The following is a 24,335-nucleotide window of genomic DNA, read 5'->3' as shown; positions in this document are numbered from 1 at the left end:
AATATGCTGTCCCTAGTCTTCCTGATTTTGTGTTTTGGACCCATCTGTATATATTTGAAAAAAACCCTCCTTATAGTTCCCATTAACGTTGCCCAGAAAGTTAGGTCCAGTAGTTTCATTTGTAGTGTAACTGGCATTTCATCAGAAACTATCTGTAGTGTACATACAGGTACTGCCTGCAATTCATAGTGCCTGGGCTTGTGTTAAACCTAATTTTTTAAGTTCTGATTTTGATGCTGACTCAAAAACTTGGCAGCCATAGTTAACAACTGGTCCGATTAAGGCTGTATGTACCACCACTAGCATTTTCTTATTCACCCCCAATTAGTCCCACTAAGACATAAGCAGGATAATCTTTCCTACACATTTATCTCTAACATGGTTTATGATCTTCCCAAAGTAATTTAGTATCAAGTATTACCCCTAGGAATTTAAAACTTTTTAATATATCCATTTGTTCCCCATAAAGACACAGTTTACATTACTTTGTAACTTTTGTTTCAGTTCTCTGGTTTGGCAGTGGAAAACTTGAAACACCATATGTTTTCCCAGTCATGTCTTTTCCTCCACCTCAAATTTTTACTCTTAACCCACAGAGCACAATCATCTATGAATAGAGTGACTTCTACTGCAGCTCTTATGATCACCCCAAACAAATTTTTCATCACATTAAACAAGGCTGGGTTGATAACACTGCTTTGTGGTATACCACTTTTAAATTTTTTTTTAAAGCAAGCTCTTTAACCAACCATGTTTCCTTGATCCATATAATATCTGGTTTAGTTTTCATTTCCAGGATATTTTCTTTTAGATCTTAACCATGTGCTGTCAGATTGTGGATATTCCAACAAGAGATTGTGATACTCATTCTAGTCATATTTCACCATTAACCTCATTCAGTATGGTCAATTGACAGATTGCTAACATACGAGTATTTTTCTGCTTGCTATAATTTTCATTTTTTCCTGTTTTTCCCCACTGTTTGAAATAGGCAACTTATCACTGCCATCATAAATGCAATAACCCTTTCTTTTTTCTCTACTAGTATATAATTGCCTTTTCCTTCCACAGTATTTATCATATTTTTAATAGAATAAGGTTAAGTCTTCAGTTCCCCTTTTCCCTGTGCTGATTTTCTCCTTTTCATATTTTGACAGCCTCCTTGCGTCTTCTGCATAAGATATATTAACAACTTTTGCCTTTTGTATCTCTTTAGCTTGTCACTGTACACCCTCCATATGCTGAACTGTATATACCATTGCATTTGAACACCACCCCTTCAATACAATTTTCATAGGCATGCTCTCTCCCACATTTACCACGCCTCATTTTCCCTTTACAAACTTTTAGTACATGACTGTACTGTTGGCTCTGACACCTGAGGGGGGTGGTGGTGGTGGGTATATGTCTTGGTTCTAAAGATCTTAGTTCTAAAACTCCCCCTGGGTTTCCTCCATTTTCCCTCTGATGCCCAGAGCATGACTGCATCCCTTTTCTGCTGCTGCACCTCTGTAGCTGTAGCACTTGTAGTGTGACCATAGCTATAGTGAGCTGTGGAACCAGTTATCTGCAGGTCGCTGATTTGAATGCTGCTCAGATCAGTAGAAATTAAAATGTATTGCCCTTGAAAGGATGTTTGATAGCCTCTGTAGGGGATGAGTTTGGTGGGTGCAACCCCAGAGTAGACCCATGGCACTAGGTAAGTCGCATCATTGAAGGTCTCATTTTGCATCAAGGCAGTGTCTACATTAGGGGCATACACCAAAGCGAATTTCCCTGACCTAGATAAGCCCTTCGTAGATACATGTAAGTGAAAGAGATGAGTTTGTAGAACATGTAGTGAGTTCTAGTTGTTCCTAAAGACTCTTCCACCTATCTTCTTTAGGGGGAATACGGTAAATGAAAGACCTAGTGCCATTTTAAAGCTGTAAGCTCAAAGTCTGAAGGATGAAAAGTCACTTTGATGCATTGAATGGGTGGCACAGCAACATATGAGGAAGATGTTAAGAAGATTCAGTTCAGAATTGATGGAATTTCCTAATGAAGTCTCAGTGACCTGAATCAGTAAAGCTACATATGAAGGGGAGAGGAAAAGTTTTGTAATGGATTAGTTCTTAGGAAGGCATCAAGTTGTTCCGTCAGAGTAAATGATGTTGTTGTAAGTTTTTTAGTCTGTAACCAGTATACCCTACCTGATAAGCTTTATCTAGATTTCAGATTCCAAGGACTTTCAATTCTTACTTATTTCACTTCTGTCTAGTTAGGATTTTGAACTAGTGAATGCAAATATAGATTTGGAGTGGAGTCAGGATTCTTAATTACATTGGCTGGACCAGAGGCTAATGACTTTCTTCTACTTTTGGCACAAGTCAATGTACAATATTTAAAGCTAGATGTTTCTTAGCAAAAAAAAAATCAAAGGAAATCAAACATTCCACTTCTTATACCAGCCTCCTGTTTCTATTGTGGTTAATCCACTGGACCACATTGCCTCTCTTTGGAATTAATTCATGTGAATGAGGTAAGTCTACTTTTTGGTGTGTTCATTATAATTCAGGAGAAAGCATCCCATTTTAGACAAGCACATTTTGGGGTGATCATTGTTCAGAGAAGCAACTTTTCACTATAGTATTTCTGAGAGACCTCCGAACAAAATCAGATATGGGGGTTACACCTTGACTACAGCTGCAGAGCAGACTGAGATGGATATTGTGAATTCTTCATATGAGGCTCTTGATAGGCAAGTTTCCATTTTCTACCCTGCAAAATGTGGGCTGCTTAGTGGAAATGAAAGATACATGCTCAACAATCCTCTCTTTCATTTTAACACTGTTTGAGACAGAACAACAGTTTCACAGCTGCTGAACACCTGCTGCTTCCATTGATTTTACTGAGGTTTGTGGGTGGTCAGCACTTCTGAAAATCTGGTCACTCATATTTATGTACTGAAAGATAGATTTAGGCTCTTAGCATTAAGCACCTAAATTTTAAAATTTAGACCAATGATTCTAGCCAAATTCAGACCAGGTATTTTTCTACAATGACATGAGGCAATTTCCCCAAACTGCAGTCTCAGATATTATTCAGGAAGCTTCTTCATTGGGTTATGTGCCTGGTTAACTAGTGGATTTGAATCAACTGGACGGTCTCCCCAGCAGAACTGGTTGGTTGTCTCTTTAAGCCCCAATGATTATGGTGTTTCAGATACTATTGCTACATAATTATCACTCTCCCCCCTTCTTTCATGCACACACACATCTCTCTTTTACCCCCTCCCCCCAGAGGTTTTCCCAGCAGACATTTCATCATCACTTCTGAATACAGTGGATTTGTCTTGCCACATTTCTTTTTAGTTAAGAAGAAAAAGTGGCCAGTTTTGAGACAAATACTATCTTTAAATAACTGATATTGCATTACTTGGCACGTGTGCAACAAAGACCAGAGCCCAGCATGTTTCATGCCTTGTCTTGCAAAAACATTGAAAAAAGGTGAGACGATTTGGTGAAAAATATCAAAGTGATGATTTTGGAAATACTATTTTTTCTGTATTGACCCATTTTTCATCAAACCACCATGAAAAATTCAAATGTTAGTCAAAATTCAGATGCTTTTTCATTTTTGCCATTTTTACTGTGCTTTTTATGAAATAAAAAGTGAACAATTCCTGTTAAACCTTTACCTAACTGTGTTGTCACAACCAGTTCCAGCGTAATAAACAGCACTTGTAGAAATTACATTTATGAGGACAAATAGTTTATATTTTGTAATTTTTGTTGTTAAAAACTTACTGAATGGGAAGACTCTCAATAAATGGCATCTTTAGATGAAAGGTTCTATAGCAATGCAAAGGAATACAAAGATCTCAAATTCATTTACAAATATTAGTTAAACCTTTTGAAACCATTGTGAGATAATGCATGTAAATTTTAGATACATTTTGCAGATGCATAAACTGAAGCACAGAGAGGTTAAGTGACTTTTTCCAAGCGTCATCTACTCTTTTACTTATCCTCTTGGTTTGTGCTTCACTCTCAATCATTCTTCTGTCACAAAGGAGGACAGAGAGCTTTCTAAATGAATGACATGCTATGGTGGTTACTATTTTCATCTTCATCTTTAGAAACAAAAAAAATTACTGCTAAGTGTGCTGGCTCAGAGACTGATGCTAATATGCGGTTATTTTACTTGCATATATGAATAACTTCCAGAGCAGTGGTTCTTCATCTGGGGTGTACACACCTCCTAGGGGTGCTAGATGCCCTTTCGGGGGGGGGAGGGGGGCGAGACATGCCAGACTTTTTTAGAAGGTAAATCATCGAAAACGCAAATTAAGCACATGCACGTAAGTACAATGACTTTGTTTCCTTAAACCTATGTATTTATCAACATTATACATTTCTTTTAACAATTGCTGCATTAAATTTTAACTAAGAATTATATATTTATTTTAATTTCGATCTCTTTCATTCTATAGTTATATCCAGGTTTAAAGAACTGGCCTATTTCAATGATTTTTGGTAAGTGTTACAAGAATGTATATTTTTGGGAACCGAAAGGATGCAGGCTGCAGCAAAGGTTAAGAACCACCGCTCTAGAGTAAGTGAAACAAGGTGGGTGAGGTAATATCTTTTATTGGACCAACTTCTGTTTAGTGAGAGGGAAAAGCTTTCAAGCCACAAAGAGCTCTTTTTCAGGCAGCCTTTTTGGCTGCTGTTTCATTCTCCATGTCCGGACTCCTCATGCGTACATTTCGTTACATTGGATGTTTATTACATTAGGGTAGATTAAGAGACCTTGCTTTCAATTACAAGGCCTGAGAACTTGGTGTAGTGGTATATCCTGGGTCATAATCCCAGATCTTCTGAAGCAGTCTTGCTAAGTGAGGTACTAAGGTCCTATAGGATCAGCATCTTTGAACATTAATCCTCAAACCTCTTGAATTCCCATTCAGGTAAAGATATTTAACTCATTGAGTATCTAGATTGAACTCTTTCTTTGAAATACATTGGCATTTGGTTTGATTTTTTTTCAAGTCCATTTTTTAAAGCAGATTCAGATGAATATTCATGACTCAATGCTAAGGGGTGGTATTAAGCAGAGACTGCAGACCCTGATCCAAGCAAAAAAGTCCTCTGTGGATAATTTTTGAATGCATTTTTCTTGTGTTTTTTTTTTAATCAAATTCTCCTATTAGGTACACATTGAACTTTCACATACGATCTGTACCCTAGTGCAGTTTTCTTTTAATTAAAGGTAATTGTTTCTTCTCTTTCTTCCTTGGTTTTTGAATGGAAAAGAGTTGATACCAGAGAGTTGCCTTGCTTCTAGCACAAAGTAGGTAAAAGATCAAGGAACAATAATAAAGAATTCAGGGAAGGGAAATTTTACATAAGATCATTCCCAGTAGAGTGAAATCATTTGCCCATTTTGTGTATAATCTGACAGAAAAAATGACCTGCACTTCTGATTAACGCCAAGAGGAGTTGGGTTGGTTTTAAAAACAATATGGCAGTGCAGTATGGATCCAGGTTATACATTTATTCACAAAGAAATAGTTAATATATTACATAGTTTTGATCTGCCTTCACAGCTTCCTGTTAAAGTAGCAAGTGAATAATATCTTTGTGCAATATCATATATTTGGATGAGACTTACAAAGCAAAGGTTAAATCTTAACTCCACTGAGGTCAATGGCAAAACTTCCATTAATCTCAGAAGGCTACCACAAGTCTGATGCCCATTTAAGTATTAATGGTATCATCTTCACTGCTAAATATTTTGGCAGAAACTATAACAATGCACCTATTTGACTGATACAGTGGCCATTATTGGAGCTGGGTGAAGTGGGATGGCTAATTTCTGTCAAGAACCGCTGGGATACGGAAAGAGGAAACTAAACCATTCCCCTCATCCCCAGGAAGCTGCATCGTTGTCCACTCCCCACAAACAATTCATATTAAAATTCTTATGAAATTCACCTAAAAATGCAAGGAACTATGCACAGAAAAATTTCTGCAATATTCGTTTGGCCTTAGTCTGAATTAACGTACAGCTAGTTAGTAATCACTAACATAGTTAGCAAACTATGGCCCTTGGGCTGCTTCCGGCCCATCAGATGTTTTTATCCGGCCCTCGAGATCTTGCCAGGGGTTGGGGGCTTGCCCCAGTCCATCCACCTGGCATTTCCCAGCCCCACACTCACAATTCCCTTGATGAGCACCATCTTCCAACACACAGAGTCACATTGCGCAGGCATGACTTCACTGTGCTGTTTCTGAGATTGGAACTCCACCCCTACATGGCAGTGTCGTCGTCCCCCCCATGCAGCAGCGTGCCCAATCCCCTTCCAGTCTTCTGCGGCCCCACCCTCGAGAGCCTTAAAACAGCCCAGAGGCCACACCCATCCCAGCTAGGGTGCCATGGTGGTGCCTGGTACAGCCACCTTAGTGTCACTGCCAGCAAGACACTTAGGGGTCCCCGGTACTGCCCCTGTAGAGCCCCACCCCATGCCACACTCCATGAGTCCTGCCTCCCCCAACTCAGTAACATTCCTTATAGAGCCCCACCTCCATGCTACACCCCATAGAGTCTCCCTCCCCCACTGGGCATTCATGGCCCACCATACAATTTCCATACCCAGATGCGGCCCTCAGGCCAAAAAGTTTGCCCACCCTGGTCTAACCTTTTTAAAGACCAAAACCTTGTAAGTCTGAATTAATTTCAAGCAGTGAAAAATGCCTTGGTTTAGTGGTAAGATACTGTTGAGCAACAGTAACTAAGAAGAAGAATAGGCTGATGGGACAGTAGAAAGAGTGTTAAGTTTTTTGCTTTCTCTCCCTATCTGTATTTGAAATTCATTTTACTTTTTAAACTTTTTTTTAAGAGTGCAGAGCAACATTAAAACAAAGTATTCAGAAATCTGCAAACTCAGTGAGCTTTGTGCTCTGAAGTCAGGTGCTTTTGAAAATCCCACTCATCTGTGCAAACAAGAATCTGGGTGAAAGCTAAGGACAGAAGCACTGTACAGGTCTTGTGCTGGTAGGGTGACCAGATGTCCTGATTTTATAGGGACAGTCCCAATGTTCAGGGCTCTGTCTTAAATAGGCACCTATTACCCCGACCTCCACCCCCTGTCCCAATGTTTCACACTTGTTATCTGGTCACCCTATGTGCTGGCCCATTGCACCCTGGTGTATTTCACCCTTTGTGGTATTGTGGGTATCGCCAAACTGGATCAGACTAATGGTCCATCTAGCCTGGGATCCTTTCTTTGAAAGTGGTGCAAGAAACCTCTTAATGCAAGATAATGTAATAATCTGCCCATATAACAAGTCTTTTTTCTTAATCCCTGTCAGTTAGTTTGGCTTCTCCATGAGTGTTTATAGCTCTTATTTTTTATACATGTTCATATGATAACTAAAGTAACTGCAGATGGTCTCATTACACATATACTCATTGAAGTCCATGGGAGTTTGCCATTGACTTTAATAAGGCCAGGATTTCATTCCTAATCCTTTCTAGAAGCCTATTGAGCTCTTGACTTTAATATGATCTTGTAGCAATCAGTTCCAATGATTAATTATACATTTTGTGGGTTTTTTAAAACTCTATCCAAATTAATGTCATTAATGCTATACGATGAAATCTTGACGAAAGCTCATTTTATGTTACATGAATTGAACTGTCCAACTGTGCTCAGTGGAGGTGATGTAATATACCCACAGATAATAGGGAGGGAGTGGAAGAAGAGGGGAATATTGTATACTGACCCTGGACTAATTTGTTTCTTCCAGCTGCTCCCAAAAAAAGGGAGAAATCATCTCCCATTTATACTGCACTCAGATGAGACAAAAACTCCTGTTATCGTACAATTGTTAATTTTCAACCATCATGTTCAGAGGGGCCTTGAGTCAAGAGTTTTAAAAGTAATTAGTGTTTTTGGGTGCCTCCATTTTTGGCTGCCCAGCTTTAGACACCTTCATGGGGCCTGATTTTCAGAGGATGAGAACACTTTAAGAAAATCAAGCTCCTGTAAGGCAACTCTGGTTGGACACCCAAAATCATTAATTACTTAAAACTCTTGGCCTTGATTATTGTCATCATTTTATGACATAACATTAATTTTAAATAAAATATCAGAGGATGAGACTAAGGAGAGAAAAGAGACTTTGATGACCTGTCCACTGACAAGGAAAGACAATTAATCCTGACCCAAATTTAGTTGTTGACAAAATGATAATATTGGAATAGAAAGGGCACAATGTATAGGATGTAACTGTGTTTTTAGCACTTAAGCTCATACCAATAAAGAGCCTTCACCCAATGCCAAATAAGTGCTTCAGCAATTGTCAATGCCTTTTTCTTTGTAAATCAGCTTTACAATTACCCAGTGAGTGAATCATAGAAGTTAGAGATGAAGAAGACCTATTAGGTCATCTAATCCATCCCTGCAGTCAGTTCAGAGCTATTCCATGCAGTATAATCCCCATTCCAATTTTAAATGTCTCAAGCAATGGGGCTCCCATAATTTCCTTGAAGAAATTATTCCACAATTGTTAGGAATTTCCCCATAATTCCTGATATTCAGGGATATTCCTTTGCTTAATTTCATTGCATTACTCCTAGTTGTAAATCCTAAAGATTATTCTCCTTTCTTGGAACCCAATCCTGCTCCCTTCGGAGTCAATGGGAGTTTTGCTGTTGGATTCAATGGAAGAAGTATTGTGCTCTTAGTGTTTTAAATACTTGTGAATGATTATCATAGACCTTAGTCCTCATCTTTAGAGGAACATCATTGAGTCCCTAATATGAAATTGAAACAGTTAAAATTATAAATAAAATATAAAAGGCACAGGCCCTACCCGAACTCTGCTGGGATTACTGATCTGAGGATAGTGTGGTATTACTAGCTTGGAGCCAGATCCTGGTAACATTGTGTTGTAAGCCCTCCACCCAATTGTGTAGGCAGGATGGGGCTTAAAGCTTCTAAATTGTCTGCTTGTTCCAAACTGAGTTACTAAAAGGGTCACAGACTTGATGTGGTGTTCTCACATTTGGAGTAACAACTTGTTGCCTACCTGGAGTTTCCCTTTTTCTTTGATTCCTCCCTCCCCATGTAAACATTCTGACCACATGGGACCCAGTGTAGGACTTAAGGCTGCTCAGCGCCATGTAGGACTGGGCCTATGGGGTCAAGGGTTTGCCCTCTGATGTTGGTTTGGGTGAGGGTTGGAGTTGGAGGAAAGAGGAATCATAACTGAGGAAGGTGCAAACTGTTGATCGTGCACAGCACTGTAGCTAGCGAGATTATTTGTGAAAGTACGGGCTACTCATGGGAATAAGGGTTTCAGGACAGGGTGTATCCTTTAAAATCTATTTAGTAACACAACTGAAATGTAGCAGTTTTAAATTAAAGTGCTGATATGGGTGTTATAAAATCTCTGGTCCTGATAGTCTCCTGTTGTTTATACACTCCTTTGTTCCCAGACACAACCTACAGCAGTCTGTAAACAACAGACTGACGTGACCAACCACAGAAATCTACTTTTTATTTGGCATTCATTCCATTTATTATATATACATATTTAAAATCTGTACACATAAAATACAAAATAAAAGTGTTTTTTATAAGTTACACAGTTAAACAGCTACTTTTTTAGTTTAAAAACCATTAAAAAACAAAAGAGATCTTATCAGTCCATCTTTATACTCATTCACAATAACCTTGGTATAAAACATCCATACAGCGTAAGTGTACAAAATAGTGTACAGTTCATAAAAGCTGTGCAAAGACAGCAAAGTTCAGTCAAAAATCAAAGAGGCATATCCATTATCCTCCATCCACATTAAACCTATACTAGAAGCAATGTAGAAATTGATCACAGATGTGTGGACAAAAAGTGGTTTAGAGAGTGCTTCATATATAGTATTGCTGCACCAATTAAAATGTAAACACATAGATCCCAGTTTTGAAACCCTTGTTCATGCCAGTTAGTCCTTACTTATGAGGGTCTAAGTTCTCTCAATTAAGTAACAACATACTCCAAATGTGTCCCACTGGCATACTTGGGAGTATGGTACTACTGGATGTAATTAAGAGGCGCATGGTCTGGTCCATGAATAGTTCCACAGGGATTACTCACATGTGTAAGGACTACTCACGTAAACAAGGGTTCCAGGATCATACTATACAGCTTTCATCATTTCCATAACTTAATAATAGCAGAGAGTTCTCTTGAAATCTAATAAAAGAATTACAGCATTTACCATGATTTTGTCTCCAAACCACAGTCTTCACTCCATTTAATTACTTCCCCCTTGCTATATACCAAGTATGCCTTCCAAAGCAGGGTGTTCCAATTATCTTGTCTGTGGCTTGCATGGGGAAAATGCAGCTATCACACAAGTTTGGTTGCTAAACATAGATACAAAGGGAAAGGCTAATGGCTGCTATGTATACAAGGCCTCATAAGAAGAGCAAATAGACAAGGAAAGAAGTGTAAGTGTAGACAGACTTGGCTATGCCATAAATAACCTGCATGTGAGAACCATGTAGACATTCAGGAGGGACACCACCTCTTCAATTTTATAGCACTTCTATACTTCTATTTATTGATTTACATCTTTGCAAAGTCCCCTCTTGTGGTGGGGGCAGGCAGGAGATCTAAGAGACTGTGATCTCCTCCTCTTCCTCTTCCCCCTCATCATCCTCTTCCTCCGAGTCTGAGAAGTCTGAAGGTTTGCTGGGGCTGCTGGAGTGGGATGGAGAGGGGGGCATCTGGGAGTCCAGTCTGTCCCTCAAGTGCAGGTGCTCGGGGGACTGGTGGTAGGTCAGGGTGTGCTGAGGGCTGGCTGGGCACAGAGAGGACACTTCCTCCTCTTCCTCCTCCTCTGAACATTTCTTGCCCACGTCGCTGAGGTCTGGGTGAGGGTTGAACTTGGTGGGTAAGGTTTGTTCCCTGCAGCCCCCGGAGGAGAGAAGCTCTCTTTCTTTGGAGTTTCTCCACTTCATCCTTCTGTTCTGGAACCAGATCTTCACCTGGATTGAAAGGGATTCACAAAGCCCCGGGCTCCGGTTACACAGAATTGGAGGGTGCGCGGCTGGGCACGTGTGACTTACAGCCCCCACCCCCGCTGCCACTACCACCGCTTCAATGCGCCGCTGCTGAGAGCTTGCCTCGGCCCAGGGGGAGTCCGATAGACTCTCCATTCATGTCAGCTCTCCGGGGAGGCACTGAGGTCTCGGGGGAGGGTGTGGTCGGTGCCCAGCGCGCAGTGGGCACTAGCAGTTTGTAGATGGGCAGCCCTGCTCTACTGGCTCCAGACAGCGATGCCTCGGCTTGCTCTCCCTTCCGCTTTCTCCCACACTGGGCTCTCCGCTGGCCTTTGAATGCCCGCCCGCCAGCCCCAATCTGGAACAGCCTTCGGATCTCCCTGCTCCACCTGCCAGGCCGCCGCTTCCTCCCACCGCAGCCGTAGCGGTTACTGCACCCGCCCCGGCCCTTGAGCTCTTCTCCCCTGTCCAGCGCTAGCCCGAGCGCAGGCCGGATGCGGGGAGTGTTACCACCACGCAGGGCGCTGGGTCCCAGCCAGCCCTACTGAGGTCTGTGGGAGCGGAGAGCGCCCGGGAGCTGCCAAGATCGGGCCCTAAATTGTAAGATCTTTGGGGTAAGGCTCTTCGGTATGCGCCAGGCTTGAGAGGATAAAGGTAGCGAAGCGGTGACAGGTGAGAAGGGGAGGAAGGATAGAAACCCAGCAAGCGAGGGGATCCCTCGTTGTGTACACGCTGTAACTCCTCACCCAGGGAATCCACATATCTCTCCCCCCGTGTGTGTCTCTGGGGGCTCTGCCGACATTTGCTGAGTCCATAGGGACACGCTGTTTATCCTGATGGTGCCCGTAAGGTGGCGCCCAGCAGCTGGCAGGATTGGCCCCAATGGCCCAGAGACGGACATCCCCACCAGTGGCCTGCGAAAGGCTCTCCCCTGGGATGGCAAGATGCTGATCCCATGGCTGGTCCTCGGGCTCCCATGCCACCCTTCTCCCCGCACCCCCCCCCCCCATGCACGCACACGCAGGGGTTGTTAGTTACCTGCGAGTCTTTGAGCCCCAGTTTGGCTGCCAGCTTTTTCCTGTCTGGCTTGCTGATGTACTTCTGCTTCTGAAACATTTTCTCCAGAGCTTTGCGTTGCACGTCCGAGAAGACTGCCCTGCGAAGCATCCCTCTGCGGGGCTTTCCTCTAGCAGCCAGGGGCCAGGAGAAAGTGCCAGGGATAGGCACCACCGAGGAGGACGCTGGGGAAAGAGACAGGAGCAGAGACTAAGCTGAGCGAGCCAAGAAACTGCAAACAGGCTTCCCCCCCACCTCCCCGCTTTCTACTTCTCCGCTTCTCTCCCCTTCTTTCCTTTAACTTCTTTGCACTTTCTCCAGCTTTTTCTTTCTTTCTGTCTGTCTTTTTCACTCTCTTGCCATCCCCCCCCCCACCTTCTTTCACTCTGTACACACATCCCACTGAATGGACCAGCACCTATAAACCTGAAGCAATGAAAGGAACTTTACGCTTAAATAACTGTCCCTTTCAACAAGTGATAACTAGGATTAGATACATCAACTGAAACGTGTAAAATGTATCAATAGTGGGCTGTTTTGTTATGTGTTTCAAAGGTTTGCAGCTTGAAAAGGCAAAGCGAGGCATACCAACTAAAATAGAGGTATAATAAAAAAGCTTTTTTCCCCCCTCTCTCTCTAAAGTATTTGATTTTTCAGAAGCTTTTATCATTTCAGACACTTCATTATTCTTGAGATGAAAATGAGGGACTTTTCTGGTTTGAACAAAAAAATCCTCTTTAGATGCAGTTTTGATCAATCAGTATTCATCTTTTTTTATATTAATCTTCCCTCCCCCCTTACAAAACTTGAAGAATTCAATCCGAAGACATGAAAAGTAACAGCTAATTAGCACATTGACTGGTTCCCAATGGTATTGGTATGATAAAAAGGGCACAGTTTCGCCTTAAACAAAATCCCAAAGAGAGACAGAGATTCTAATGAAGCGTGAATGGTAATTGTGTAGTAATGAACTAACAGAAAAAGACTGAGGACAAGCAGCTAAAGCCATATATTATTGGAACAAAAGAGATTTACACTTTCAAACTAAACACAACTGCATGCCAAGCTCCTTGGGAGAATACTGATGACACAGTCTTCTCTTTCCCCAAATCATTTTCATTAAATGGACATGAAAAGCTATTTATAAAGCTCAAGTTGTTTTTGTTAGGCCATTCACATGCTGGAGAAAAGAAGCAAATTCCATTATCAGGAGCATGAATGGAAGAGCTTGGATTATTTTCTTCCTTTTAAAAAAATATTAATAGCTTGTTTGTCTAATTAGATTTTTTTAATTGTTGCCCCAGATCCTGACACTTTGCAGCCATAGGACTCAGATCTCAATACCCTGAGCCTTCTTGATTTTTGTCTTTTTTAATCAGTGTAAATTTTATTACATTTTAATAGCCTTCAATTAATATAAATAAATATATGAAATTGGAGACCTACGAACGAAATGATTAATATACTCTCCGGTTGTAAGGGGATAAGATTTGCTTTTCAATGTAACTCTGGGAGAAGTGGTTAATACTTAGTCATAACATGACACTGAAGACACAAAGTAGGCAATGAAAAGGTTAATGGACTTTTCATCATAATTTTGATTTGTTTTTGTTTACCTGCCCAGATTGTATTTGTAAATTTTCTAATGGACAGGGATTTGGGGTATGTATGTGGCTTTTTTGCCACACCGAATACCCCAAACAAGGGAACGCTCCATGTGGTCTTGTGAAAATACTGGAACACTGAATGACCCTTAATGGGAAATTAGCCCATGGCTGGTAAATGTCTATCAGCAGCATGGTAAAGTCAGCGCTAGGTCTGTGTGTGGCTGCCCAGAGGGAGCTGACCAAATTGGTCATGGTGCTGAAACTTTTGTTGGGGATCACCGGCAGAGTGCACTGACTCTGTGGGAAAACCGCAGCCATGAAGAGGATGCCAGCAGCTTCTCTGTGAGAAGGGAACCGCCTCAAATTTGGACCATGACAATTCCGGCTAATTTGTAGATCAGGGGGGAATTGGTACGAAATGTCAAGCAGTCACTGCTTGTGCTAAATAGGGCATCAAATTGGCGCGACTGATTCTTGAATGTTGTTCTCCGTCCAACCTCTGAACTAGAGCATAACCCCCAAGGGTGGACGGAGAAATATGACTGGGATATGCCTTGAACAAGTAAGGGGGGTGGGAGTGGAGGAGAGCGATGAGATAGGCGTCAGGAGGGGGGAGGGGCCTTGAGACCTACCTGGGAAATAAGAAGATCTGATAAAAGGCTGGAAGGATCCTTCAAAGTATGGAAAGGAGAATGTCTTTGGAGGGACACTTGGAAGCAACGCAGGGGAGGTTTCTGGCAAAAATAAAAGCAAATAAAAAAAGATATTTACCGTTCATGGGATTCCACCAGTAGCAGGAAGAGAGCAGTGGAGATGATTAAGTAGCAGCTCAATACAATATTTCTTCCCTAAAGCAGATGCAGACGGATCAAATTAATCTGCCTGGTTCTAGTTTAAAAAATAATCCCGTTCCTGGGATTGTTTTGTTTTCTTTTTGCCAGAGCACTGATACTAACGAGGCAGAGATTAGTCACTTTGGCATCGTTTATCAGACCGACAAACAAACAAACAGCTCTGCTCTCCAAAATTTAGAGGGACCCATATCATTTCTGCAAAGATGCAAGAGGCAATGCGGCAGAACGAACGGAGAACCAGGGCCTCCCATTACTCTTCAACCAATGCTCTGAAGAAAATCTCTGCTTCTCGATTGCAGGTCTCTGCCTCCCTCCCCCCCGCCCCTTCCTCAAACACTCAGCTGATGATCATTTCTTCAACACTGGCAGTGATGTACAGGAAGAAACCCTCCCCACCCTTAATGTACTTAATGGTTTTCCGATTGGAAAACAGTGCACAGGAATACGCTCCTGCTAGTCCTCCTGAAACACTAAATTGAGGCGCTAAAGTTGGACGCTTACCAGCTCTAGGAGTGGACGAGAGGATGGCGTTGACCCCAAACTTCAGGAAAGTGGAATCGTTATTGGATGAGACTGAAGTCTGCGGGGAACAGACCCTCCTAGCGCTAGAGGTGTTGCAGCTGACGAGGTCTGATGTCAGAGTGTCTGTCCTGGCTGTGCTGGTCCCGGAGGCTGGAGGGGACATGCTAGACGGAGGGCCGTTCCTAGGCAGGTAACTGGCAGGCCTGCTGATCCTGATCAAATCTTCCACCAAGAAGCTAGAATGGCTAGAAAAGGCTGACTGCAGAGACTGAGGCAAAGTTAAAGTAGGAGTTGGCCGCAGGAGACTCGGGTACACAGCCGGAGGAGCTATGAGACTTGGGAACATCATCGCAGAGGCTAAGCAAATACTTTTCAAGGTCCAAGGAACCTGGCGTGGTATTTTTTTCTGCTTTGCAAACCTCTTTAGTAAAGATCCAACTAGTAAGTCTGGCAGGGTTCTCTTTGCCCTTCCTCCTGGGTGATGGGTTTTATAGTGGTCAGCCCTGCTAAAGCTCTTTCAAAAGTGACAGCTCGAACAAAGGGGTTCAACAAAGTTCTCCACTTGAGCTTCATTCATCGAGAGCTCTGGGCTTTCTGATTGGTCCAGGGGTGCAATTTATGATTGGATTAGACTTCATAAACAAGCAATGCACAATGGCCTTGCAACAAAGAAAGTGTAGTCATCAATTTTGCATATTGACCGCCTCTTTGGAATACATTTCTCCAAAGGCTCCCAGCAGGGTTTTGTTCAGAAGCAACACACACAAGCTAATTAAATGCCTATTTAAAAGTTTCAAATGACATCTTGCCTCATAGAAAAAGAATTATTTTAAAAAAGCACTAAATTTATTTGCTGCTCCCCTGCCGAGTTTAGGAAATAAATCAATAAATATTCATACAAACTTATCTACTGGATGTTAAAAAAGCACCAATTATGAATAATGGGGAAGATACAAATTAGTGAACATAAAATTAAACTCTGCTGATGAAAAGATCCTGCTATTGAATCTCATTGTTTTCTGAAAATGTCTTCCGTGCTATCGTACGCTGTGAAATTTGAAAGTATACTGTACGTATGTAAAACAATCTTTTCTATCCAAAAAATCAAGCCTACAAGCATTTGGAATAATATAAACTTGATTAATGCCAGAAGAACTCCTGTTCTATAAACTGATTGAATGATTATATTGGTTTTTGTTACTAAGCCCATTGGATAGTAAATAAGTAATGTTATGTGTTCAAACAACAGGTTTGCAAATAAACTTAAATGTAATAGTTATTTTAGTTCATAAGGAACTATGAGGAAATATGAACATTAAAAATAGGAAAAAAAACCTATAAAACTCTTTAGTTACACAACAAACAACGTTTTAAATTGGTTGGTACCGTTTATCTAATCTATTTTCTAAAATGGTAGAAATAAACATTATTTGAAGGAGAAGGCGAGTGAAACATTCCAACTTCTTGATCCATATTACTAACATAAGTTTTATTTGAGTAAGTGCCATTCTTTGTAAACAGCAGTTTTAAAAATGTAGCTTGAATCTTTCTCAGATCCCCCCCAAATGCATATTCAATGTTTTTTATCTGAGTCTCTGAAAGTATATTTGTCCCCCAAAACAGAGATCCCACCACTTTCCTCTGAGAACAAGTAATATTTTAAGGGAATAACGTAAAAAGTGATTTTCTGATAGCCCTTTTAATGGCAAATATGGAAATATATGAAATTGTAGTTAATTTTCTTTGGTGTAGGTCGATGAAAGAGGCTATTGAAAAGTGGTTTTACCTGATTTCTCTGTTAAATAATATAACAGATGTGTTAAATGTTTTAAAAGCACCCTATTCAGTTCTTTGGTGTTGCGGAACCTTTGCAAGCAGAAGTGTGCAGCCTCAGCCGTGCAGCCTTTATCCTATTAACCATGAACTAACTGTCACCTTCAGCTGTTTTCTCTTTTTACTTTTTAACACAAAGCTTTCTCAAAAATCTTATTAACCAGCTTTATTTCTCTCGATGGTTTTTGTCCGGGTGTTTTGTGTTGATTATCTCCATGTCGATGCTTTAACCATTCAATAAAAGTGCATCTGCGATTTATATCACATTAGGGAAGAAAGAAAGAGTCTGTTAAACCTCTCCCGTGATTCAAATCAAATAGTTATTAGAGAGGAGGAAACTGGCCATCGAAAGTATATGATGCTGACAAGTTTCCCTAATCCTATTCCAAGGCTCCAACAACCTATGCTTGTAAGAGTATATGGTGATTCAGAAGATCTTCGGTATCAGTTTAAGAACTCTGCAATTTTTAAAATTAGTGTTAACGTTTTGCAGAAGCAAGGAAGAGAGCCCCAGCAAGACCTACAAAGGAATCAACTAAGATCAAATGAAGCCCAGTTCCAAAACACCTGCACTTGGAAGCTGGCATAGTTTATGCACTACTCCAGTGCATAGTCACAGTGGGGAGGCTTAGTCTGTCGGTACCATATCCTGCTCTGTTGTGTGCGTGTGTGTTTTTTGTTTGTTTGTTTTTTGTGTTTACTTCTTTTCTTACCATAGCATTTCCCTACGGATAGGGCGAGCCCATGCAATATGCCTGGCTGCTCTCAAGGTATTACTTTCAGGCAAGTGGAACAGTAGCAAATAAAACAATCGAATAGAACTTTGTAAACAATAAATAATGACTTCTCCCCGACCTCCACCCCCAAACGCGGTATTTCCCAGCAGAACTTGCAAGTCTAGAAGAGCAGCCCAGGCGGATCTGAGAACACATAGTTTTTACAGTCATTATGTTCCGTTGAGATGATTTACTCCTTTCTTTACATATACATCGGGGGCATTTTGCCTCACTATAGACCAACTGCTGCTAATTTCTCTGGTTTTTAAAAAAGGGGCTGACATTTTCTGGAAGGTTGGGTCAAGCGCATGCTGTGGCACACGTGGACCCAGGTCCTTGTGATATGTCTTAGCACACTCATAAAGAATTCCTTAAGCATCAAGGCAAAAGGGACTAGACATCTATTGAAAGGGAAGATAGACCGTAAGAAACCAAGAAATCGGACGAAAGGATCTTATTTTAAGTGATCTCCTTTGGAAGTTTCTTTTCAAAGGCAGTGATCGTTTAAGAGAAGAGAATTCTAGCGTCTGCAGATAAAACCTGTGACTAATGCCGTTTGACCTATGCTCATGTGGTTTTGTGCTTCCTGCCATTCATTTTAATGTCGTTATCTTCAAATTTATCTCTTAAAAGTCACTCGCGTTCTTTGTCGCCCCCTCTTCAGTTTTTTTTTTTTTTAAAAATCGAGGGGAAAAACCTTGAAGTCTGCGTGTGTCACACTCCCAGGCTGCTGGTAATCTGCACGGAATTGTCCGAGAGAGCCAGAACTTCGCGTTGGCACTCAGATTGCTTCACCTAATATACAGAATTCTGTTTGTGTCAGTTAGATCATTTCCTCCCGTTCAGTATCATTGGTACAGTGTCAAACTCCGTGTCTGTCATATTTACAAGGTCTCAATCATTCTGGAGGGAGGATATGAGACGCCTGAAACGAAAAGCAGGAAATAACTTTTAAAGACAGAGACTGGGGATTTGATGCTACAGAACCTCATAAGCGATTGGTGGTTTTTGTAGGTCCCTGTACAAGAGAGATGCGGTAGGGTTTTGTTTAAAGCCCTGCAACGTTTTACTCAACTGGCATTGCCCGCCAAGATATTTGCCCAGCTGCCCAGCTAGCAAATCAGAAACATGAATCAATTTCAGAACGGATCGCGGGCAAGTCTTTTTTATGAAAACGGAGGTTGTGTCTCACTCACGCAGTTATTGTTTCTTGTACCTGCCTTGGGCTTGTAGAGCAATTTCAAGATAATAAGCAAATGAAAAGCTCTGATTTGTTTTAATTAATCAGGAAAAAAACAAACCCAAACGCGTTAACCTAATATTGGGCTGTAAACTATCTTTATAAACCATCAACTTTAATGCACTATTTGACATGTGCAGCGATTAAAGGAGACAGATTTGTAGTCATCAGTTTGCTCCATTCTATTGATTGGTCTTTATTTGCCAAACACTTTTTTGCAAGCTCCTGAAGCTCGTTGAAGCGCTCTCGTCTGCAGCTGGGAGCCAGGTAGCAGTTTGGCTGGAGCCTCCCTGCTGCTGATTCAGACAGTGGAAGGGCTCTGTATACTATGGGCACTTTGACTTGTTGTTCTGAAAATCTATAGAGGAAAGATATACGTGGCTTTTATTTTTCCTGGGAGAGGGGAAGGTGGATGCTCTATCCCTCGAGTTTAATGCGTTTCCAAGCTCTTTAATGATGCTTATCCACCTCGTTGAGAGCTTAAATGCAGGCTGTGGGTGAGACGCTCTATAAGACACCTAAGGCGTTCACCTTTAGAATTCAACACAAGGAACAGTAACTGTTGGTTCGTTCAAAGCTTTTCTAGATCCCCCTTTTTCTTGAAAATCCTTCTATTGTGCCAATCAAGCAGATGGTTTGCAGGAAATATAGCTTGGCCCCAGTGACCGAAACTAATTTTAATTAGCTTTCCAAGCCTGGCACATTTGTTTTGCGCTTACAAAATAGCTAAAAAACAGCTGGCAAGGGTGAATTAAACCCATTAAAGACACATTTATAAGAAATTATATTCACATAGGTTGCCTGAACCCCCCTCCACCCAAGAGAGGAGAGAGGAGCGTATTGAAATGAAAATGTCCCCGAACACACTGCCCTCCTTAACATCGCTTGAAAGTCTCAAAACATTTTACTAAATAGATTAACTTGACTATTGTTTTGCATCACATTTATCAGCTTCATTAAGTGAATAGCTGAACAAATATATTACGCATGCATGAAAAGCTCTTTTGGGGGCTGCCTTATTGTGTCCTCAGCCCTGACAGGTGGTTAACTGTGTTTCTCCCCCCCTCCCCCGCGTAAAGAAAGAGGGGATCTTGGATAGAGCGCACAACCCAGACTTGGCAGAGAGACCTAGAGGGGAGAGCTACTTTCTTCTACCCCACCATTCATTCTAGCCAGCCCAGAGTGCACAATCTGTAATGGAACCATATGATCTGATCATGTCAAAAGTAATTAACTTTAGTTTTGTCTTTGTGTCTTTCTTGCGCTTTACTAATGCATTCCAAGCCTATTTAATTTGCTTTTCTTTCAACTTTTGATTATTTTGTCGTTTTCATCTGTTTTTTTCCTCACCTGTCCTTTTGACTTTTTTTTTAAATCTAGTGTGTGCCAGTCTTTCTGCTCTCTTCTCCTTCCTTCTGTTTATTTAAAAAAAACAATAAAAGAGAGGGGAAATATTTCCTAGGATTCCAAATTGCTATATGGGATTTTCCTCTTTGCCATATTATTGCTGTATCATTTATTTTATTGTGGGATCTAGGGCTGAAACGACGCAGGAGTTAGGAATTGCTTATTATTTGTATTCCAGTAATCCCGGAGGCTGTAAACTTGCAGTCATTCTACAAGAGTCAGGGTTTCTGCCCAAGGAGTTTACAATCTAAATAGACAATACATGCAAAGAGTGGGCGAAAGGCATAGAATAATATCAACCTGAGCAAAGTGATGGTCTGTAAAAAGCTTCATGCTCGCTCTTTTCTTTATTTTTATTTTTATTTTTTGGTGCGGTTTGTTGAGGGGTTTATCTTTTGTGTGTGAAATTTTATCTTCCTAAGGGAGTTTCTAAAAACAAACAAGAAACAAAAACTTGACCCCAACCTTTCTCACAAATCGGATTCCTTGCTCCCCTCCCCACACCCCCTTCCCCATAAAACTCCCCCAGACAAACCCACAGCCCATTTCTGGCAAGTTTCTTATAAAGCCCTTCTCCAGACATACAGTAGCCTGCTGCAATCGTTAGGGCGGGGGATAGGGTTTGCCAGCAAAGGACTGTACCAGGACTTTCCCTGAGGAAGCAGGTTGTCTTGTCCCCAGAAGCCACGGATTTCGTCCCCACTCGCCAGATTACAGCGCGAAAGAAAAAGGTCCCTTTGCAGATGTATTATCGAGGGGCCGTTGGTCCTGACTGCAAAGGCACAGAACTGGGGAATGTGTCTCCCCCTCGGTTCCTCTGCAAAAAGTCTGGGGACTCAGGGTAATGAACTTTCAGCTTGGTTTAAGGCATTTATTTGCAAGCAGCAACTCTGGCGCTGGTGCAAAGGTTGGGATGACCAGGATTTGAGGGGGCCGTGAGCGACCCAGGGCACTTGAACCTAGGGTGTCCCCTCCTGTGGACTCCTAAATGTGATCAGTCATCAAGTGAGAAATATGAAGTGATGCTGCCCCGCTTGCTCCCCTTCAGCAGTTCAATTCCGGGCTCAAAGCCGGGCTGCTGAGTCTGTCCTTAATTGACTTTGGTAAAGAGGTGGACTAAGGTGAGGTTAGCGACTGACCCGAGGGTAGTAAAGGGAGGGGGGTGGAGGGCAGGGAGTGCTTTCGGTCTAGAAAATAGACCACTTCTGTCCCTAGGATGAAGTGTCTGTTCATTGTCTCTGTCTCCCTCCACCCCCCTTAGATGGTTCCTGTAAGGGGACCAGAGGCTGATCTCAAACCCCGTGGGCTGCTGGAGGAGCACACGGAAAGTTTAGTATGGCAGATGGGAAGGAGGGCAGAAACAGCCACTTTTAAGAAGACATCCCCATTCAGGGTTAAAACCAGGATGCCCGCTTCCCACCTCCCTCCATCTTGCCAAAGGAAAAAGAAAAGTGAGACCATGACCCTTCCAGGCGCCTTGACTTTGACCTTTACAACTAATACCAGCCAGTATTTCCCTTCTTTGGGACTTAAACCTCAGTGAGCAGAAGAGGGCGAGTAAGGATGGCTAGTTAGTGGACTAGCTTTTAGCTATTGCTGAGAACACTAGTTCGTTTGAAACACTTGTCTTCAGCCAAAGAGGAAAGGTTGCCTTGGCGTCTGAAAGTAATTCTGCTGCGGCTAGTGGGTGATCAGGAAGGTGGCAGAAGAGAAGCCAAAGGAGGGGTTTTATTTGCTCCTTTAGCTGTAGGAAACACACATACATTGCGAGTCAGTGGTTAAACCAGCTCTCATTTAGGGGTTTTCAGGGTGCAGATGGTAGAGTTTATCCATTGGGTATGTATGAACGGGCTTTACCTGTATGTTAGATCCTCTGCTCTTAACCAGCAAGTGAAACCATCGCTTTGGGGAAGCACTTTGTTCCACACCAAGAAAAAGTGTTTAGCACGAAATCGTCCTCGGCGTGCAACCATTAATTTCAGCGGAGGTATTGTACAGCCGGGATAAATGTGGAGTGGCACTCGGTGTTCTGGGAATTGGGGTATCTTCTTCAAAACATACCCTCTCCCCACCAAAAGCACAGTATTAAAAATCTCATGAAAGTCTTGATTGGCGGGATACGGTCAATTACCACTTTTAACCTACTACATCTTCCCCGGGAACTACCAAAGGCTTGCAAGGGAAGAAAAATAAGAAATCCAACCCCGGAGTAACTTTTCACATGCAAGAAACTTGTACTTTTTTTTAACCCCCTCGGATGCTGAAATCTTCTTAGGTCCCTTCTATTTGTATCTTAATAAGCTAAGAGAAAAATAAATCAATTGGAGTTCAGCGGTTACACTGTCAGAGGCATTACACTGGCCAATTTAAGATGAGGAAACAGACTAAGTTGATAGAAAGTTCAATGGTTCAGTTTCAAGCTGGTAACTCAAACTTTATCTTTATACACGTGGGTAACTGGCAGCTACTAGCCACCTTAACTCAATTATAGGAAAAGCTCTGGCATCTTCAGAATGTGACAAAAGCAAGATCGAGGGTATGGCTACACTTACAGTTGTACAGTGCTGGGAGTTACAGCTGTCTTCATACAGCTGTGTAGGGAAAGCCTGCAGTGTGGCCACACTGACAGCTAGCAGCGCTGCAGATTGGCCACATCTGCAGCATTTGCAGCGCTGTTGGGAGTTGTGCATTGTGGGCAGCTATCCCAGCGTTCAAGTGGCTGCAGCATGCTTTTCAAAAGAGGGGGGTGAGGGGGAATGTGGGGGAGAGAGAGAGAGTGGATTTTTGGATCTGTCAGCTCCCTGCCGTGCAAGTTCTAAGGACTGGAACATACACATCACCAACCTGCAATCAATTTAAAAGTTCCGAGCCCTTCCCCCACCCCTCTCTTATTTACTAAATGCAAATTATGCACTCCTAAATAGCCTTCAGACCACATAAGCAGCTGCTCAACACGGACTCCTCCCTCCCTCTCTGCCATGTGACTTCTCTCTTCAAGCAAACAGCTGCGAACCTTCCAAAGCAATTCACCTGCCTGCCTCCACTCGCTCGCTCCAGCAAACAGTAGCTGTGTTTGTTTTTCAGATAAGCAGCTCGAGGGAGCTTGGAGTTCAGCCATTCTTCTAGTTTGTTGTGAGTAGGCATTCCGGGATACCTCCTAATACCCTGGAGGCCAATAACAGTGCTTTTGGTGGCCACACTCGATGAGCAGTGCTGCATCACCACTGCAGCCAGGGAGTTGCAGCGCTGGATGTGCCTTGCAGGTGTGGACAGTTACTAAGTTGCAGCACTGTAAACCCACCACCAGGGCTGCAACTCTCCAGTGTAGCCAAGCCCCGAGACTACGGCCATGGCTACACTTACTGTTCTGCAGCGCTGGTAGTTACAGCTGTGTTCGTACAGCTGTGTAGGGCCAGCGCTGCAGTGTGGCCACACTGACAGCTACCAGCGCCGCAGTGTGGCCACATTTGCAGCATTTGCAGCGCTGTTGGGAGTGGTGCATTGTGGGCAGCTATCCCAGCATTCAAGTGGCTGCAACGTGCTTTTCAAAAGAGGGGGGTGGGGTGGAATGTGACAGGGAGCGTGGGAGAGACAGAGATTGGATTTTTGGAGCTGACACTGTTCTCAGCTCCCTGCCTTGCAAGTTCTAAGGACTGGAAGACACACAGTGCCTACCTTCAATCATTTTAAAAGTTCTGACCCCTTCCCCCACCCCTCTCTCATTCACTAAATGCAAATTATGCACTCCTAAATAACCGTCAGACCAGATAAGCATCTGCTCAACATGGACTTCCCCCTCCCCCTCTGCCGTGTGAGCGTGCTGTTTCTCTCTTCAAGCAAACAGCTGTGAACATTCCAAAGTAATTCCCCTGCCTGCCTCCGCTCGCTCAGCAAACAGGAGCTGTGTTTGTTTTTTAAATAAGCAGTTTGTCTGAACTCCGAGCTCCCTCTTTCTTCCGGTTTGTTGTGGACAGGAATTCTGGGATA

General features: G+C 42.4%; 1 protein-coding gene across 1 annotated transcript; it reads right to left on the bottom strand.

Annotated features, from left to right (window-relative positions):
- Nucleotides 1–9,739: 9,739 nt before the first annotated feature.
- Nucleotides 9,740–15,441, bottom strand: DBX1 (developing brain homeobox 1). The gene is made up of 4 exons (XM_050955445.1): nt 15,072–15,441; nt 14,349–14,450; nt 12,092–12,294; nt 9,740–11,038 (listed from the first exon to the last, which is right to left on the bottom strand). Exons 1-4 carry the CDS (start codon nt 15,439–15,441, stop codon nt 10,664–10,666), a joined length of 1,050 nt encoding a protein of 349 aa, XP_050811402.1. The 3' UTR covers nt 9,740–10,663.
- Nucleotides 15,442–24,335: the final 8,894 nt, after the last annotated feature.

The sequence above is a fragment of the Gopherus flavomarginatus genome, chromosome 5 (genome assembly GCF_025201925.1).
Source record: "Gopherus flavomarginatus isolate rGopFla2 chromosome 5, rGopFla2.mat.asm, whole genome shotgun sequence".
Lineage (NCBI taxonomy): Eukaryota > Metazoa > Chordata > Testudines > Testudinidae > Gopherus > Gopherus flavomarginatus.
The sequence above is the reverse complement of the archived record's forward strand: the minus strand, read 5'-3'. Positions and strand labels throughout refer to the sequence as shown.

What these genes read in the sequence shown, in the direction of transcription:
- DBX1 (XM_050955445.1), bottom strand. Translation starts at nt 15,441, where the DNA reads ATGATGTTCCCAAGTCTCATAGCTCCTCCGGCTGTGTACCCGAGTCTC. An exon ending in CTCGTCCACTCCTAGAGCTG is followed by an intron (nt 14,451 to 15,071) that starts GTAAGCGTCCAA and finishes TATTTTTGCCAG; the next exon opens with AAACCTCCCCTGCGTTGCTT. An exon ending in CAGATCTTCTTATTTCCCAG is followed by an intron (nt 12,295 to 14,348) that starts GTAGGTCTCAAG and finishes CTCTTTCCCCAG; the next exon opens with CGTCCTCCTCGGTGGTGCCT.